Raw genomic sequence first — 19,517 nt, 5'->3', positions numbered from 1 at the left:
CACAGCAGGCTAAGCAGCATCTCAGGAGCACAAAAGCTGACGTTTCGGGCCTAGACCCTTCATCAGAGAGGGGGATGAGGCGTTGTATCCGGAGGTTGGTGGGGTGGTGTGTGAGAACGAGGGGGATCCTCTTTTGGCGGTTGTGGCGGGGGCGGGCCGTGAGGGATGTGTTGCGGGCCGCACATCCCAGATGTCCAAGTTCTTCAAGGACCGCAACTTTCCCCCCCACAGTGATCGAGAACGCCCTTGACCGCGTCTCCCGCATTTCCCGCAACACATCCCTCACACCCCGCCCCCGCCACAACCGCCAAAAGAGGATCCCCCTCGTTCTCACACACCACCCCACCAACCTCCGGATACAACGCATCATCCTCCGACACTTCCGCCATCTACAATCCGACCCCACCACCCATGACATTTTTCCATCCCCACCCCTGTCTGCTTTCCGGAGAGACCACTCTCTCCGTGACTCCCTTGTTCGCTCCACACTGCCCTCCAACCCCACCACACCCGGCACCTTCCCCTGCAACCGCAGGAAATGCTACATTTGCTCCCACACCTCCTCCCTCACCCCTATCCCGGGCCCCAAGATGACATTCCACATTAAGCAGAGGTTCACCTGCACATCTGCCAATGTGGTATACTGCATCCACTGTACCCGGTGTGGCTTCCTCTACATTGGGGAAACCAAGCGGAGGCTTGGGGACCGCTTTGCAGAACACCTCCGCTCAGTCCGCAACAAACAACTGCACCTCCCAGTCGCAAACCATTTCCACTCCCCCTCCCATTCCTTAGATGACATGTCCATCATGGGCCTCCTGCAGTGCCACAATGATGCCACCCGAAGGTTGCAGGAACAGCAACTCATATTCCGCCTGGGAACCCTGCAGCCTAATGGTATCAATGTGGACTTCACCAGTTTCAAAATCTCCCCTTCCCCCACCGCATCCCTAAACCAGCCCAGTTCGTCCCCTCCCCCCACTGCACCACACAACCAGCCCAGCTCTTCCCCTCCACCCACTGCATCCCAAAACCAGTCCAACCTGTCTCTGCCTCCCTAACCGGTTCTTCCTCTCACCCATCCCTTCCTCCCACCCCAAGCCGCACCCCCATCTACCTACTAACCTCATCTCACCTCCTTGACCTGTCCGTCTTCCCTGGACTGACCTATCCCCTCCCTACCTCCCCACCTATACTCTCTCCACCTATCTTCTTTTCTCTCCATCTTCGGTCTGCCTCCCCCTCTCTCCCTATTTATTCCAGAACCCTCACCCCATCCCCCTCTCTGATGAAGGGTCTAGGCCCGTAACGTCAGCTTTTGTGCTCCTGAGATGCTGCTTGGCCTGCTGTGTTCATCCAGCCTCACATTTTATTATCTTGGATTCTCCAGCATCTGCAGTTCCCATTATCTCTGATTTGTGGCCTGAACAACTTTTAGGTGCTAGTGTTCCTATGCATCTGCTGCTCTTTTCCTGGAGTAATGGTGAGTTGCAATAATGCATCTTGTAGGTAATACACACTACTGCCACCTGGTGCTTGGGATTCTAGCCAAGTGGCTGTTTTTCCTGGATGATATTAAGTTCTTTGTTGAAGCTGCACACATGCATGCAAGTGAAGACTATTCTGTCATATTCCTGACTTATGCATTGCAGATGAGTCTAACTTTGGAGAATCAGGAATGTGTTACTTAACACAGAATTCCCAGTCTCTGACTTGCTCTTGTAGACACAATATTTGTATTACTACACCAGTTCAGTTCTGGACAATGGTAATTGTCGGCTTTAAGCTTTGTCGTGATTTGGTGAGCCAGTTCACTTAAAAGTTAACCACATTGTGGGTCTGGAGTCATGTTTGGGCCAGACCTCGTAAGGATGGCTGATTTCTTCCCGAAAGGGCAGTAGAACCAGGTAAGTTTTTAAGACAATTGGTGATGGCCTTACAGCCACCAGTATACTACCTTCTGGAGATTGGTTAGCTCAGTCGGCTGGATGATTGGTTTGCGGTGCAGAATGATGCCGGTAGCGCAGGTTCAGTTCCCACACTGGCTAATAGTGCCCTTAAAGTCCACCTTCTCAATATTGCCCCTGACCTGGGGCATGGTGACTTTCGGGTTAAATGCTCATCCAGTTGTGTGCCTCTCCCTAGAGAGAGCAGCCCTATGGTCCTCTGGATCATTGACAGTTTTTACTCTTGCAGTTTTAAACGCAGGTTTATTATTCCAAATACCTTGTTGGACTTTGAGCCCATAACCCAAGGGCATTACCCTGGGACTCTGAATTACATTACAACTGGACTGCTCCGTAACTTACATCATAGATTTTAAATTTAGTGTGTGACTTGATACCATACTGCACTTCTAGTCTGTTAGTAATTCACTTTCGGTATGATAAAAATTTGGCTTTGGAACACTGCATATTCATTGATGATATTTCCAAATAAGTGAACAGCAAGTTCATTATTTCATTATGATATTTACTGAGTGGTGTTTGATGTCTTACCCCTTCTGTTGAGTTGAGAATGAGTCATAACTCTTCATGATACAGGCAAATTTATTCATAGCCACTTCCTGAATGTGTGTTTCAAATTACTCATCATCGTAAGATAAGAAGTCTGGTAATGAATTGCTCCCTAACCTTACACAAGTGTGTAGAAAGTTTACTGAAACAAGTATTTGAAATTGTATGTCTGAGTCTGCATTTAGACCTTTGCTCTTATCCTTGCATCACCCCATTCAAAATGTTAAATGCCATCTGGCATGCTATTGGTGAATCATGTATCAGTGTACATTTTTCAAACAAACAAATTTAGACAAGGATTTTCAAAATGTAATTCTACCGAGCATCTGTCACGTACTTTAGTCAGTTAAGTCACAAGTATGGAAGCCTGTGTGCTTTCCTCTACATTTCTCTTGTGTTTGAGTAAAAATCGTATTGCGCACTCTTGTTGCAAATCCAAATTGGATACCCACGATTTGTTATGATATTAACATGTATTCTGCTTTTTCTTTGGACAAGGTTGTTCAATCTCTCCAAATTAACTGCAAATCATGGCAGAATGAGTACACCTTCGGATTTAATATCCTGTGCTGACATGCTTAGGATGATTCTTTCTTGCATTGCACACCCACAGTAAATATCCTGGCTGTATGTGACTGTAAAGTATAGGTGCTCTTTGAAATCATCAGTGAGGTAGAACTGCAGTATTAAATCTTCTGGGTATTTTTGATAAACATTTGAAATTATTCTATTCAGGTTATGAATTCATGAGGAGTCCTGTCTGATCCAATTGCAAAATAGTTCTGGGAAATCGGAACTGGGGTTACTGTTTAAAAATTAGGGATAGTTGGTTTAAAACAATTGAGATGAATTTTTTTTTGGCCGAGGCTTATGAATCTTTCAAATTCTGCTACCGTCCTCTTGTTAGGAAGAGAGTCTTTGAATGTTTATGAGGTAGATGTAGATGGATTCTTGTTAAGTAAGGGGTTGAAAGGTTATCTGTGTTAACTTAAATCTGCACTCCCACTTACAATCAGATCACTCGATCAATCCGAATGGGAGCCTGCAGGGCTGAATGGCCTACTTGTGCTGCTTGTTCATATGAGTAGATTCCTTGAGCCTCATCCTTTATTCAGTGAGATGATTGATAATTTGATTTTGACTTCAACTCAACTTTCGTGCTTGTGCCTCATCGACTTAAATCTATCAGTCTCAACGGTGAATATATTCATGACAAACTTTCACAGCTCCCTTCACAGCCTGAATTCTAAACATTCGTGACTCTCTGAGAAGAGAAATTACCTCTAATCTGCATATTATGTGGAACATGGAAGATTTAAAGGTCAAATATATTGCATTTTGGTAAAATGCAGAAGGGCAGAATTTAGACAATTAAAAGTAGGGCCTTGGACAGTGTTGTAGAACAGAGATCAAGGGGTTCAGGTATGTAATTCTTTGAAGTTTGTGTCACGTGTAGACGGGGTGGTGAAGAAGGTGTTTAGTATATTTGCCTTCATTGCTCAGTCTTTGACTACTGCAGTTAGGATATCATATTGAGGCCTCTTCTAGAGTCCATTTCTGGTCACCCTTAAAGAAATTATCAAGCTGTAGAGGGTTTAGAAAAGATTTACCACGATTTGCTGGGAATGGAAGATTTGAGTTATATGGAGAGGCTTGATAGGCTGGGACGACTTTTTCACTGGAGTGTGGGAGTTGGGGGGTAGCCTTATAGAGATTTTTAAAATCATGAGTGGTAGGGGTAGGGTTAATAGTGGGTGTCTTTTCCCTAGGATGGGGGTTTCAATATTAGGGGTCATATTTTTAAGGTGAGAAGAGAAAGATTTAAAAGGGACAGGAGGGGCAGCTTTTTTACACAGACAATGATTCGCACGTGGAATGAACTGCTAGAGGAAGTCCAAGATAACAAAGTGTGAAGCTGGATGAACACAGCAGGCCAAGCAGCATCTCACGAGCACAAAAGCTTCACACTTTATTATCTTGGATTCTCCAGCATCTGCTGTTCCCATTATCTCTGCTAGAGGAAGTCCTGTTATGGTGTTTAAAAGCCATTTGTTGAAGTTCATGAATAGGAAAGCTTTGGAGGGATATGGGCCAAGTGCAGGCAGGTGACACTAGGTTGTAGATATGCTTGCCGTGCCAGTGGGTTTGGTTACAAATATTTTGTCACCTGCTAGGTAACATCGTCAGTGCACCGCTGATGAAGCATCAATGTTTTGTCCCATTTGTTTTTTATATGCCTCAGTTTGTTGGGGCTAATTTAGTTTGGGATCAGGGCCAGCGTGCTCTGCTTGGACTAAAGGGTCTGTTTCCATGCTGTGACTCCATGAATCTATTCTCCTACGTAGACAGCAAACTTTGTTTTAACTGCACCTTATGAGCTGGCTGTTTTGGTAAACTGGCAAAAATTATATACCTGAAATGCTGGAAGTTTGCTGTATTATTGCAATCTCTGCGATGTCAGAATAGTCCAGTTTAGGGTGCAGAGTGAGAAGGCTCTCTGCAGATAAAGCCAAAGGTCTTGGTGAGTAAAAGGTTTGCAGTAGATGGAAAATTTGTGGCTACATGTGCAATCTCAAAATCCAATAACTCTTGTAATTTGAAATATGTTTAAGAATTTTTTTTGAAGTAGTTCTGTCTAAAGTTTCCTCTTCAAATCTGCAGATTACTGAATTTTGTTAGAATTATATTTAATTTAGCAAACAGCATTAGAGATAGAAATCGCAATATTTCCTGCTTTTGAACATTTTGCATTGATTGCTGTGGAAAATGCATTAGTATGACTTTTTAAGTGGATACAGGGCTAGTAATGCCCCATAACCTGTTATAAAACATAGGACATAGAACATTACAGCGAGGTACAGGCCCTTTGGCCCTTGATGTTGCGCCGACCTGTGAAACCAAGCTGAAGCCCATCTAACCTACACTAATCCATTATCATCCATATGTTTATCAAATGACCATTTAAATGCCCTTAAAGTTGGCGAGTCTATTACTCTTACAGGCAGAGCATTATAGTTATAGTCTGCTGACACTGAGTGTTTGAGCTGTCATGCCCCCGGTGAGCAAGTTCATTTTAGCAGTCATGGCCTTCAGAGAAGTGGGAAAATAATTGATGGTTAAGGGAGTTTTTTTCCCCTAAATTCTGCATATTTAGCACTTTTCAATTAACAATACAAATTTCTGCCATGAGCTTTATATCATTCCAATATTTGAACTGTGGAATGGTTAACCTCACTCAAATAACATTGTCTCTTTTCTAGGTTTTTGGACCATGATTCCTGTATTCTCATCTCGCTTGTACTCAAAATGAGAATAATATTGAGCAGTACCTCAAGGTCTGCTGTATGATTCATTCTGCTGGGTAGGTTTCTGTTCATTTCAGCTAACTGGAGTAAGTTCTGGGTTTTGAGCTCTTGTGCTTCTGTCAATTTTTAAGAATTTTTTGTTAGACTCCAAGGAAAGTTATTTACCTTGGCTACATATATAATGTACGGTAGTGCTGAGAGGTAGGTGTCATTGGCTAGGCTAGCATTTATTACCCATTCCTAATTGCCCAAAGGGCAGTTAAGCGTAATCCACATTATTGTGGTCTGGAGTCACATATCAACCAGACCAAATAAAATAGCAGTTTCTTTCTCTAAAGGATATTAGTGAACTAGGTAGATTTTTCTGACAATCAACAATGGTTTTGGGTTTCATTACACTCTGAATTCAACAAACATCTGGAATTAAAATTCTGCCATCTGCTGTGGCAAGTCCCCAGAACATTATCTTGACCTCTAGATTAATAGTCTAGTAGTAATCAGTGTTTGCTGATGCCAACAACTGTGTGTAAGTGCACATACGTGTTCATTGGGCAATGTGTGTTTCTGAACACTGACATCATCAACAGACTCTGTGCAATTTTGAACTGATCTTTACTGTTGGAAAAAGGATGAACTGGACAGTGAAACCCCAGAGTCTGAAGGAAAGAGGATCCAGAAGCACGGCACAGTGGCTCAGTGGTTAGCACTGCTACCTCACAGTGCCAGGGATCTGGGTTTGATTTCACCCTTGGGTGACTGTACGGAGTTTGCACATTCACCCTGTGTCCGCATGGGTTTCTGCTGGGTTCTCCGGTTTCCTCCCTCAGTCCAAAGATGCGCAGGTTAGGTGGATTGGCCTTGTTAAATTACCCATTGTGTCTATGGATGTTTAGGTTAGGTGGATCAGACATGGGGAACTGCAGGAGTAGGTGATAAAATGTGAGGCTGGATGAACACAGCAGGCCAAGCAGCATCTCAGGAGCACAAAAGCTGACGTTTCGGGCCTAGACCCTTCATCAGAGAGCTATCTCTGCAGGAGTAGGTGACTGAGTTGTGGTGGGATGCTGTTTGGAGGGGCGATGTGGACAGGTTGGGCCAAATGTCCTGTTTCCACACTGTTGGGATTCAATTATTCACATTGTCCATAGTGTCTGGGGATGTGCAGGCTATGGGGATTAACCATTGTAAAAGAGGAGTTTGGATAGGTGGTTGGGTTTGGCGGGGGAGATGCTCTTCAGAGGGTCGGAAGACATGATGGACCAAATGGCACCTTTCTGCATTCTAGGCATTCAATGATTCTAGAAGCTGGAAGATGTGGATATTAATGGCGAAATAAAGTGCAGAAGGCAGGAGGCCCTGTTGCCGTTGTCTCCCTTCCATGCTTCCCCATCTCTTTCCACTGTAGCTTCGGTCTGCTTATCTCCTGGTTTCCCCCAAACCCAGACCTTAATCTCTTTCCCCTGACGCTGGCCACGTCTCACTAAAACGTGCACACATATGATTTAAAGCAGCACAAGCAGCATGTGCGTTGGTGTCAGCAAACTCAGCTAGCGATAACCTGCCATCACCACCATCAGTACTATTGAAAAGATTGTGGGAGCTTGTGACATGGTTTAATAGTGCAGTGGTTATGTTACTGATCTGTAATCTAGTGTGATTTTATGTCTCATGATAGTTTGAGAATTTGTTTTTTTTAAAAATCTGGAAATATAAAGTTGGTTCTGGATGTGAGTTTCCTCGCTGAGCTGGAAGGTTAGTTTTCAGATGTTTCATCACCATTCTAGGTAACATCATCAGTCAGCCTCTGATGAAGCTTCATCGGAGGCTCACTGATGATGTTACCTAGAATGGTGACGAAACGTCTGAAAACTAACCTTCCAGCTCAGCGAGCAAACTCACATCCAGAACCTCAACCTGAGCTGCAAATCTTCTCAAAACTTGCTAATATAAAGTTGGTATTCGTAAAAGTAACTGTGAAGCCATCAGATTGTCTTAAAAGACCAAAGTCGTTCATCAATGCCTTTTCGAGAAGGAAACCTGTTGTTGTAATCAGGCTAATCCTGTTCCACATCAGCACAGTTAACTTTTTACTGGCCTCAAAAGAGCGTGGTTCAGGAAGACAACCCCGTGAATACCTCAGGACAAATAAGTATTGTTGAGCATTGTTGGCTTGCCAGTACACCAGCACGCAGAAGTGAATAAAAATCTGACAAGTTGAACCAAATTTGGCAGAATTTGAACTGAAGGAAAAACAAGAAGCTGCTAAACTTGGTGTCAGCCGTGAATTTAATGCTGATGCTGCTTGCTGTTTGTTTTGTATAAAATATTTAGTCACCTGCTGAGAAAATCTTCCTCGGTTTTGAAGGGATTATGAATGAAATCTCTGATTTCGATATTGAGCTGTTGAAATTCAGACTTGCTGCAGCTTTATGACAAACATATTTAGAGACATAATTAATTGTGAAGAAGACTTTTAAAAGGCCTTGATCAAGCATTCTTTTACACTGAATACCCCTCTGTCAAAAACAGTGATTTAAGAGGTGAAAGGTTAGCATCTCCACTTAGTTGATCTCTCCTCCTCTTCAATATTTTAACTAGTATCATACCCAGAATAGATATATTTTATCACTAACAAGGGGTTTAATTGAGACTTGCACTTAAACTTTAAGCATTTCTTCAGTTTACTTTTTTCCAGAAAAATCCCTCAGCACAATTTCACCATTCTGCTCTACAATCACCACCACCCAAAATGGGTACAATTTTAAATAGTGTTCATAGAATCGTAGAATTCCTACAGTGTGGAAACAGGCCATTTGCTATCAAATCCACATCGACCCTCTGAAGAGCATTCCACCCAGACCCACCTCATCCCTTGCATTTTTCATGGCTAAGCCACCTAGCCTGCACGTCCGTGGACACTATAAGCAAATTAGCATGGTTAGTCCACCTAACCTGCAGGTCTTTGGACTGTGGGAGGAAACTAGATAAAGTAGTCACTGAACAAAATTACAATCTGGGCATATAATGATTGGTTCACATTTTGAAACACTTAGAGCAGATTTGCAAAAACCTCCATCCAGATTAAATTGAAACTACAAGTCTTTTGCAGGAAATAAAGAGAAAAATTGATTTAACAGTGCCAGTGTTGATAGGCAGAATTCAGGAATGCAGATTTTAAAAACTAGTACAAAAGTAGCTCATGTCTGAGTATGTGGTTATAGAGAAAAAGACTCTCTATCAAACAAGAGGATGGTGTTATGAATTATGGAAAACAGATTATGCTGAAAACACTTAACAGGTCTAACAGTATCTGTATAGACAGAAATAGTGTGTTAGTATATCAAACCTGTGATTTCTTTTCATCAGTTCTGATGATAGGATACATTCTTTCTGTTTTGCTCTTTAAAGGTACTGTCAGACCTAGTGAGTGTTTTTGGCATGTCTTGCTTTTATTTCAGATTTTCACCATACACATTTGTGGAAAATTATTTTCCCTGTAAGGTGAAGTTGTCGCAGCCCTACCAGACCATACAGCTGCTCTCCCATTAGAGAGATACATGGTGGTGGTTTAATCTGAGGGTCACCATGCCTCAGGTGAGGGAAGAGGTTGATAAAGAAAGTCCTTCATGGTAACCTCAGCCAATGTGGGAATTGAATCGCACTGTTGGAGTCACTCTTGATTGCAAACCAGCTGCCCAGGCAACTGAGTTAACCTCTGCCAGAGTTATATGTACAATGATATGTACAAGTGAAAACAAATTTATCTAATGAAGGATTATGTTTTTACATTGTTTTAGCCTGACCTATGAATTCTTTGTTCTCTATAGGTTTCCCTGGTTTCTTTAAATCTTAGTTCTGTTACTCTCTGTGCCCTATGGTATTTGATAGAGAGTATTTGAACCAAGTGACATGAAGATGGAAGCAGCAGAGAAGGCAAACTTCTCATCCCAGGATGGTCTTGAACCTGATGATTCAGCAAAAGGTATTGAGACAAAAATTGATGACACCAACAAAGATGGTGTTGGGTCATTTCAGAAAGAGACCTCATCTGCTAAATTGAGAAAAGAAGACCGTAACTGTCCACCAAAACTAAGTGTGGGCTCTGCTGAACCTTGTTTGTTGATGGAACTTGGGCAAGACTCTTCCGAATCCCAGCTTCCATCTGCAGATGGTGATAAACAAACAACTGGCCGAACCTATGATAGCGACTCTTCAAATCAGTGCATGGTTTCTCCTTCTTCCAGTGGTCATTTGGCAGACTCTGACACACTTTCATCTGTAGAGGAGAATGAGGCACCTCGGGCAAATGTGGCTGTAGATGAGGATCCTTCAGGTGGATCTGGTCCTGCGGTCGGCCGGAAATCACGGCGATCCAGGTCTGAGAGTGAAACGTCAACCATGGCTCCTAAAAAGAATCGCTCATCAAATGACAAACAAAATGGCCGTGTGTCAAAAGTTAGAACCCAGAAACAAAAGGAACGGATACGACTACTACGGCAGAAACGTGAAGCAGCAGCTAGGAAAAAGCACACGTTGCTGCAGGACAGCAGTACAAGTGATAGTGATTTGACGTGTGACTCCAGCACAAGTTCATCAGAGGATGAGGTCTCAGGAAATGGCAAGAGGACGATTAGTGCAGAGATTCCAGGTATTTACGAAACTTCTTTACAACAGTGACTAACAATCCATTAAAGAGCAAAGCCTGGGTGGCCAGTGTATTTCTACATAACATCCTCTTGCTTTTAGGTGGTGGCTTTAAAAACAAAATAAAAATTCTTACTTTATATATAGTTTTATGATTTTTATTAAGTATTAGTAGTTATAGCAGCCTAGCCACTCAGTTTTGGTTTTCTGTTCTGCAAATAAAACATGAAATCTGGAATTGGGAAAAAAAACTTGATTAAACCAATTTTTTTGAAAGCTCATGTTCTTTTCATGGTTTCCCCCGAAACTGCTGCTATATTTTCATCTCCGTTAATATGTAGTAAGTTCTGTTTCCTACACAACCACCACCCCTCCTCCCCCTGCTTTGAGGAATGACATTGTGTTCCTATGGGCCTCAGCCTTCCTCATTGTTTTGTGAAGTGACAATTTTTTAACTTCTCATAATTGAAGTTTTTATGAAATAGGGTCATTGTTAACAATAGACTTTGATTTTGTAAATGGGCATATAAATTACATTGATTACATTTGTAGTAGTACCATACTAATGCTTTTTACTTACTTGGAAGGTAGACCATTTTATTTAATGCTTAACATGCTGAAAGTTTCATTTGGATGCAAGATATGTGAAATAGTTTGGGGAATGGAAGAGTGAGGGTTTTAATTGTTTCTCTTACAAATTGCGATGGAATAGAACTTTACTAATAATCCCAAGGACAAAGTGATTCATTTTCTTAGGGAACTCTGCTTGCTGTGTAGAATTGCTCTGTAGCTTAGATAAATTGGTAAATGTATAAACTACATAACTTTAAGCAATTGCAACACAAGTGGGATAGATCTTGGATCATAATCAGGTAAGTCAGTGCATTAGTATATATCTGTATCTACAAGTGACTTTAGACTGTGTAGAAGAAGAAACTAATTGTGTACGTGCAGGAATATCTGGGTCACAACATACAGCATAATGGCAAATTGTTAGTTTTCAGTCACATCATTTGTAAATCAAATACCTTAGCCATGGCATTTTGTTACTGAGAATAGCCAACAGTACAAACTTGGTGGCATGAGGTTGTTAACATGGACATTGTGGCGCAAGATCAATTTTATGATCTGGTCTGTTTCTTTTAATCTTCACTTGCATCAATGAGTGGCAGTACAGAGCAGAAAATCAGTTTTGTTTCCGTGAATGACCAGTGAAATCTGGATGAGCGTCCTGAATGAGATTTGTTTATTGCTAAGGTATGCGCTGTTGCAAAGTGTACCATAAGCTTAGATTCTGGTTCTATTCTGTATTGAATACATTATTTTTCAAAGTGCTTTTAATTTCAGTGCATCTAACCACCATTACTAGTGGTTTTGATTTTGATTATGACTGTTTGCATTCTGCCACCATAGTAACTTGATCAGCAGAGCAGATGGGATGAATTTGAATGTAGTTATGAATTAAAATATAGTTCAGTTATTTAATTCATTTGGTTACTATGTCATGCAGGCCACAATCTGTGTTGAGTTAGATTTTGTCAGCTTAGTCAGGAGGGATATTGTGATTAAAAAGCTTCAGTATCCCTGGGTGAGAGAAAGGAAAGTTGTTCCTGACCTCCTTTGTATTTAAAGCGTCGTGTTGGAAAAGTGCATATCAATCATATAAACAATAAACCAACCCATTTTTGGTGCAAAGGAGGTCATTCAGATTATTGGGTCAATGCCAAAAGTTACACTCCCCGCCATTGTCTGTTAACTTCAAATACAATTAATGCTAACTTTTTGAGCTGTGCCAGCAAGGTGGTGACTCCTTTCAAAGAGGAGTTTGGTCGGGGGGAAAGGTCAAAGAAATATTTATTAAGTATTCCTGTAAAAATCCCATAGAAAGCTCTCGCTGAGACATTGTTTTTGTTGTTGTGAGCAGCATTGAATGATGGAGAGCATTGAGTTGGGTCCAGAGATGTTTTGTCTCCGTGCTCCAAGTTTACATCAACATAGACATGACACAGAAACGTTGTGTCTGACTGGGAGGGCAGTCAAGAGTGAGTAGTTCTTTAAATTTTGTTTTAATATGTAACATAAAGACTGAAGGGTATGGAGAATTTTTTAGGGTGTTCTTAAGCCAGATTCCTTCTCATTTATGGGATTATTGCTTTTATGTTTAACTAAGCAGAAGTTTTCAAAATGCAATAATAATATCCATCTATCTTGAATTATTTTCTCCACTGAATCATTGGTCCTTCCTTCAATTAGTTTCTTAAACTGGCTTTAGCCTGGCTTATCATATTTTTCTTGTTGTGTTTCCAGTGTTTGATTAACCTGGTTACAAGTGATCATGACAAAAATGAACTGAATATGCTTTTGTATGTTATGTATAAGTGAATGTCTGGTAACTTGATTTCAGACATGTGAAATGAGGAAATCCTATTATGTAGAGCAGTTTTTTTAGTGCCATTTGTATTAGCAGAATATCAACTAGAACCCCTGTAAAAGAGAGAGTGAGTACTGTTGTTTCTTGTTCACATGGGAGGGAAAGGTACAGTAGCAAGTATGTAAAGGATAAAGCTGATATGTTCACATATTGTCTGTCAACTTTTAACAAAAGTAAACTAGCTTTTTGAGTTATCCGAACAAGGTAGTGTTCAGGGTTTTTTAAAAAGGTAAAAAAAGTATTCATTGAGTATTTATGTAAAAATTCCATGGAAAGCTGTTGCTAAGGCATTGTTTATGTTATTGTGAGCAGCATTGAATGGTGGAGAGCATTGAACTCGGTTGGAGATGTGTCAAACCAATTGCAGGTGAAAGGTAATAAGGAGAAATTCAATGCGATTCATTTTTGCAGGAAGAATGCTGAGAGGCAATGTAAACTAAATGGTACAATTTCAAAGTTGAGAAAACCAGAGAATTTTCCAGTTTTATTTGCAGGAGGTTTTGACTTGACAAGCAAGAAGAATTTTGAGACGACATATTGGATCTTTGGCTTTACAAATAAAGACATGGAATACGAACATAAGGGTGCCTAATGGAGAGCACAACGCATGTTTAGTGGAATGTCACTGGGGAACACTGCCAGAGAGGGTGATAGAGGCTTTCAAGAGAGAATTTGATAAATATTTGCAGGACTGAGGAGGCGAGAATAGTGGAGTGGGATTAATTGCAAAGCTCTTTTAAAATAGTGGCGAAGGTTCACAGGGCTGAATGGCTTCCAGTGTTGTATGATTCTATGAAGCCATATCCAGAAGATGAGTATAGTGTTAGACCGCTTTCTGTGGTACCATTGAAACAAAAACTTCACTTACAACAGTTGATTTGTTAGTGTTGGAACGCGTCTAATTTCCCATTAAAATTTCAAAAAGCCAGATGAGGATTTGTTGGACCGCTAGGTTGTGATATTTGTCTGACACAGAGGTTGTTTTAGAGTTATTGTGAAAGTTCCATTGAGAGATGACCATCGATTTGGCAGTTTTCCTTCATCTGCCTCCCTACAGCATATCTTACTCTCTCTGGTCTCCTGGTCACAATTTGTTAATATTTTACTCACATTTATCTAAAGTAAACTCCACCTGCCAATCCTCAGCCCATTGGTCCAATTAATTAAGATCCCATTGTACTCTTAAATAACCTTATTCATTCTCCACTATATCATAATTTTGGTGTTATCTGCAAACTAACCAGCCATGCCTACTATATTCTCATCCAAATTGTGTATATAACTAACGAACAATAACGGATCCAGCACTAATCCTCGCAGCTCGCTGCTGGTCGTAGGTCTCCATTCTGAACAACAACCCTCTACCATCGTCCAGTGTCTACTACCAATCAGCCAATTTTGTATCTAATTGGCTAGCTGTCTCTGGATCCCAAATGATCTAACCTTATTCATCAGTTTACCATGCGGAACCTTGTTGAAGTCCTTGCTAAAGCCCCTGTTGACGACATTTATTGCTCTGCCTTCATCTATCATCATGGTCACCTGTTCAAAAAATTTGATGAGATTTGTGAGAGACAATTTCCCATGCACAAAGCCACGTTGATTATCCCTAAACAGTTGTTGCCTTTCCAAATTCTCATAGATCCTGCCTTTCAGACCCCCTCTCAACAATTTACCCTCCACAGACGTCATGTTCACGAGCCCATGGTTCTCTGGCTTTTCCTTGCAGCCTTTCTTAAATAATGGCACGATATTAGTCCCCCTCTGGTTTCTCGGCACCTCACCAATGACTGTTGATGATACACATATTCCTAATAGGGGTCCCGCAGTTTCCTCCCTAGCTTCCCACAATGTTCTGGGATGCACTTGATCAGATCCCAACGATTTTGCTGCCTTAATGCATTTTAAGGCCTCCAGCACGTCCTTTTCTGTAATGTGGACTCTTTTCAAGACGTCACTGCTTATTTTCCCTAGTTCTCTTGCTTCCATGTCTTTCTCCACAGTAAGTACTGATGCAAAGCATTTGTTCATGATCCCTCCCATCTCTTGTGGCTCCACCCATAAATGGCATAGTTGATCTTTAGGGGGCCTTATTCTCTCCCTGATTACTCTTTTGCCCTTAATACAGTTGCACAATCTCTTTGGATTCTCCTTAACTTCATCTGCCAAAGCTACCTGATGTCCCCTTTTTGTCTTCCTGATTTCCCTTTTAAGTGTACTCCTACACCCCCATGCTCTTCAAGGGATTCGCTTGGTCTGACGTGTCCAAAACTGACGTATTCTGCCTCCCTTTTTCTTGACTAGAACCTCAATATCCCTAGTCATCTGGTGTTCCCTGCTCCTGTCAGCCATACTCTTCACACTAACAGGAACATGTCCCCTGAATTCTTCTTATCCCACCTTTTGAAAGCCTCCCACTTGCCAGCTATCCTTTTACCTGCAAACAGCCTTGCCAAACCAACTGTTGAAAGTTCATGCCAAAACCATCCAAAATTGACCTTGCTGCAGTTGAGAACTTTAATTTGTGGACCAAGCCAGTCCTTTTCCATAACTGTTTTAAAATTAATAGAATTATGGTCACTGGTCTCAAAGTGCTCACCCTCTAACACCCCAGTCAGTTGCCTTGCCTTATTTCCCAAGAGGAGGTCACATTTTGTACCATCTCTAGTAGGGCCACCTGCATATTGATTTAAAAAATTTTCTTGAACACGTAACAAATTCCTCCCATTGAATACTTTAACACTCTGACAGTCCCAGTCTATGTGGGCAAATGTTATAAGTACGGCTGTTGGTAACACTGGCATGCCTAATTAGAAGTCACCTAATTTAATATTTCTAAATCAAAGGAAATTAGCTAGAGATAGGTTATTTCAAATCTCAAGGAGTCAACCTGTTGTGTAGAGACATTGGGCTGGTTCTAAATTGAAATTTATTTCAGTTGGACAATTTTAACGGAATGAGAGTCATATACTAAATGAGTTTATACTTGTGTCTCTCACTTTTGGAAAATAAAGACAGCAGAAAACAGTTGAAAATCACAGCACCATCCAAAATAAATTGATAATAAATGCTGCTCAACAATTGAGTCATACCTAGTATGTGCCAAAAGTCTAGCATAGAGTACGTACTTGCCCATGTAAGGTATCAATCCTGTAATGTTGTAGTTTTTCCATCATGGTTAATCTTCTCTGCTTTTATTTGTCTTTGAGTGAACCTGTCAGATTTTCCGTCCAAGGGAATTTAAATTTATGTACAATTACTTTGTAACACCTCTAACCATTTTTCTAAGGTGAGTTGTATTTTGATGGTCCACTTTGCAGGATACCTGTATTGCAGTTCCATATATAGGCCTGCTGCTGTCCACCCATTAATGTTGTGCTCCCAGCCAGCTGTGCACCCTCTTCTACAACCCCAAATTGCTGCCTTTACATTTATTTTTGTGAGCGTCATGCAGATTTACATTTTTGCATAAAGGTGGCCTTAGCAAGTGAATATAATCATAACATATTCTTTATACCAGGTTTTGTTGTAAATTGCTGCCACATTTAGCATTGATGACTCGCTAGGTCATATTCTGGTAGTGTAAATTAATTTTCGGGCATTTTGATTTGCTTCAGCTTGGTTTCTTCTCTAAAGTATTGAGATCTGGGACTTAGCTTTTAAAATTGTCCATTTAAAATTTATTGCATTTTAGATGAGATTGCAACCCACCAATAAAAACTGAAAGAACTTTGGATGCTGTAAATCAGGAACAAAAACAGAAGTTGCTGGAAAAGCAGGACTGAGGAAGAGTCACTGGACCGGAAGCATTAACTCTTATTTAGAACATAGAACATTACAGCACAGCACAGGCCCTTCGGCCCTCGATGTTGTGCCGACCTGTCATACCGATCTCAAGCCCATCTAACCTACACTATTCGATGTACGTCCATATGCTTATCCAATGACAACTTAAATGTACCTAAAGTTGGCGAATCTACTACCTAACGAGTTTTGAGAATCTACTACCTTATTTTATTTTTTTTTCTTTACAGATGCTGCCAGAGCTTTTCTAGCAACTTCTGTTTTTGTTCATCTCCAATCATTGGTGATTTCCAGTGCCCAAACATAGCCTGTATCTGTGCTAGGAACTCTGGTTCGATTCCACCCTTGGGCGACTGTCTGTATGAAGTTTGCACATTCTCCAGGGATTTGTAAGGGTTTCCTACGGGTGCTCCAGTTTCCTCCCACAGTCCAAAGATATGCAAGCTAGGTGGATTGGCCATGCTAAATTGCCCGTAGTGTTCAGGGATGTGTAGATTAGGTGGGTTATAGAGGAGTGTGTCTAGATGGAATGCTCTGAAGTCTGTGTGGACTTGTTGGGCCAAAGGGCACCTTTCTACACTTAGGGATTTTATGATAAAACTCACTGAGATTGTAGACTTGCTCGCTGAGCCGGTGTGTTTGATTGCAGACATTTAGTCACCCTCTGAGCTAACATTGTCAGTGCACCTCCGGTGAAGCGTTCATGTTCTGTCCTGCTTGTTACTTGTATGTCTCGGTTTGCTGGGACGATTGGCGTCACTTCCGTTTCCGTTTTTTTGGTGGTTTGTGTATCAGACCTGTTCAGTGTGTTGGTTGATGGAGTTCTGTTTGGAGTGCCAGGCCTTCAGGAATTCCCCAAGTCTCTGTTTTGGCAAACACATTGGCTCAGTGAGCAATTTTACAACCTCATTCACTACCTGAGCTACAAATCTCAAAAAACTAAAACTGGCTTTCTGCTAAAGTCTGCATCAGTGTAGTTTGTCACTTGATTGTTGAATCCCATTTCTGTATCATCTTCAAAAATTAACTTATCCAAAATCCTGCTATACATCCCTTTACTGCAGCAAATCACCTTTGTGTGACATGTCTCATGGCCTTTCAAAGCCACAAATTTAAAACTCTTAATTATCTTTCATACTTTCATGGCATTGTCTGTCTTTTTTTTAAAAACTCTTTTCACACAACTGATTGTTATGTTATCGGCAGGCAGATCCTACTGTCTGCAGCAAAAACATTAGTTACTGGAAAAGCTCAGCAGGTCTGGCAGCATCTGTGAGGTAGAAAACAGAGTTAATGTTTCAGGTCCGATGACCCTTCCTCAGAACTGACTGCAGTTTGTTGCCTCTGTCCCTCTGCTCCTGCAGCTCCCTCTCATTCGTCGACAATTTGCTTGATAATTAACAACAAATTTTTGGCCGCCTACTAATTGATTTTCCTTTAGAGTTTTTCTCTCATCATTTGGGACATTTTTTTTTCCAGTTGAAATCACTATGTGAAAGCACTATATTAATGTTTTCTTTGCTTTCAAGTTGTTCTAGAGCTCATTAGCCTGCGGAGTGGTTGAAATGAATAGTATAGGTATATCTAAGGGTCGACAAGTACAAAGAGAAGCTAAGATACGGTTACAGTGATAGATGGGAGAAGACCTGAGTGATACATAAACACCCGTATGGACTTGTTGATATGAGTGACCTGTTTCTGTGCTGTATGTCCTTTGTAAACTAAGAGCAGGAAGATTTGCCTGCTGGTTCTTGAACTTTGAGTGTTATTGGTCTGTCAAGAAGATAGATGGAAAGAAAGCATATGCTTGTAATTGTTTATAAATATACTAAAATAATGGTGAAGTGTCCAAGAATATCGAAAAATTGCTATCTGAGATGTATTGTTCCATCACTGGCTTCATGCAGTCATTGAATCTTGCTACCTAATTCACCATTCAAATATTGAATGGCTGAAAGTTAGCATACTGAAATTGTGTAGTGTGTACAAAAAGATATAGTCTTTCAAGTTTAAGTGCCTTTTCAACAATAGGTGTTGGTTCCTGCCAAATAACCTTCGGCAGAGAAAATAAACTATTACAGGTATGCAGTCACATTCTTTTCATATTAATTATTAAATATTTTAAAATAATTGAATTTTAAATCTTTTAAAATGTTTTCAAGATTGAGAGCAGAGTTAGACGTTGTTTACTTTGGTTGTAGACGGCAAAGAAAGTTTTCTAAGACTACAAGGGGATCTTGATCAAATGGGTCAATGGGCTGTAAAATGGCAGATGGAGTTCAGTCTGGATAAATGTGTTGCATTTTGGTACAACAAACAGAGGCAGGACTTATACAATGAATAGTGGAGCCTTGGGTACTGTTGTAGAACAGAGGCCTGGAAGTTTGGGTATGTTATCCTTTGAAGCTGTGTCACATGGATCGGGAGGTTAAAAAGGCATTCTGCATGCTTACCTTCATTGTTCAGACCTTTGAGTATGGAAGTTAGGGAGTCATGTTGAGGTTGCACGGAACATCGTTGAGGTCTCTTCTGGAATACTGTGCCCAGTTCTGGTTGTCCAGTTATTGGAAAAATGTTATTCAAAGAACAAAGAAAATTACAGCACAGGAACAGGCCCTTCTTGCCCTCTAAGCCTGCACCGATCGAGATCCTCTGTCTAACCTGTTATCTGTTTTCTAAGGGTCTGTATCCTTTTGCTGCCTGCCTATCCATGTACCTGTCCAGATACATCTTAAAAGACACTATCGTGTCTGCGCCTACCACCTCCACTGGCAACGCGTTCCAGGCACCCACCACCCTCTGCGTAAAGAACTTAGC

The 19,517-nt window shown here is 41.1% G+C and overlaps 1 protein-coding gene across 3 annotated transcripts in view; it reads left to right on the top strand.

Moving 5' to 3' along the window:
- The window catches only part of ark2n (arkadia (rnf111) N-terminal like PKA signaling regulator 2n), a 113,882-nt gene that overhangs the window by 19,368 nt on the left and 74,997 nt on the right, over positions 1-19,517 (top strand). For 2 of the 3 annotated variants that reach the window (XM_048554023.2, XM_048554209.2), the window contains exon 2: positions 9,649-10,469. In XM_048554023.2, coding sequence (XP_048409980.1) covers positions 9,731-10,469 — 739 coding nt within the window. In that variant the 5' untranslated portion in view covers positions 9,649-9,730. Of the gene's footprint in view, positions 1-5,776; positions 5,878-9,648; positions 10,470-19,517 lie in introns of all 3 variants that reach the window. The other variant, XM_048554110.2, reaches the window with a different exon arrangement.

Source organism: Stegostoma tigrinum, chromosome 1 (genome assembly GCF_030684315.1).
Source record: "Stegostoma tigrinum isolate sSteTig4 chromosome 1, sSteTig4.hap1, whole genome shotgun sequence".
Classification (NCBI taxonomy): Eukaryota; Metazoa; Chordata; class Chondrichthyes; order Orectolobiformes; family Stegostomatidae; genus Stegostoma; species Stegostoma tigrinum.
Note: the sequence above shows the minus strand (reverse complement) of the source record. Positions and strands in the feature narration are given on the sequence as shown.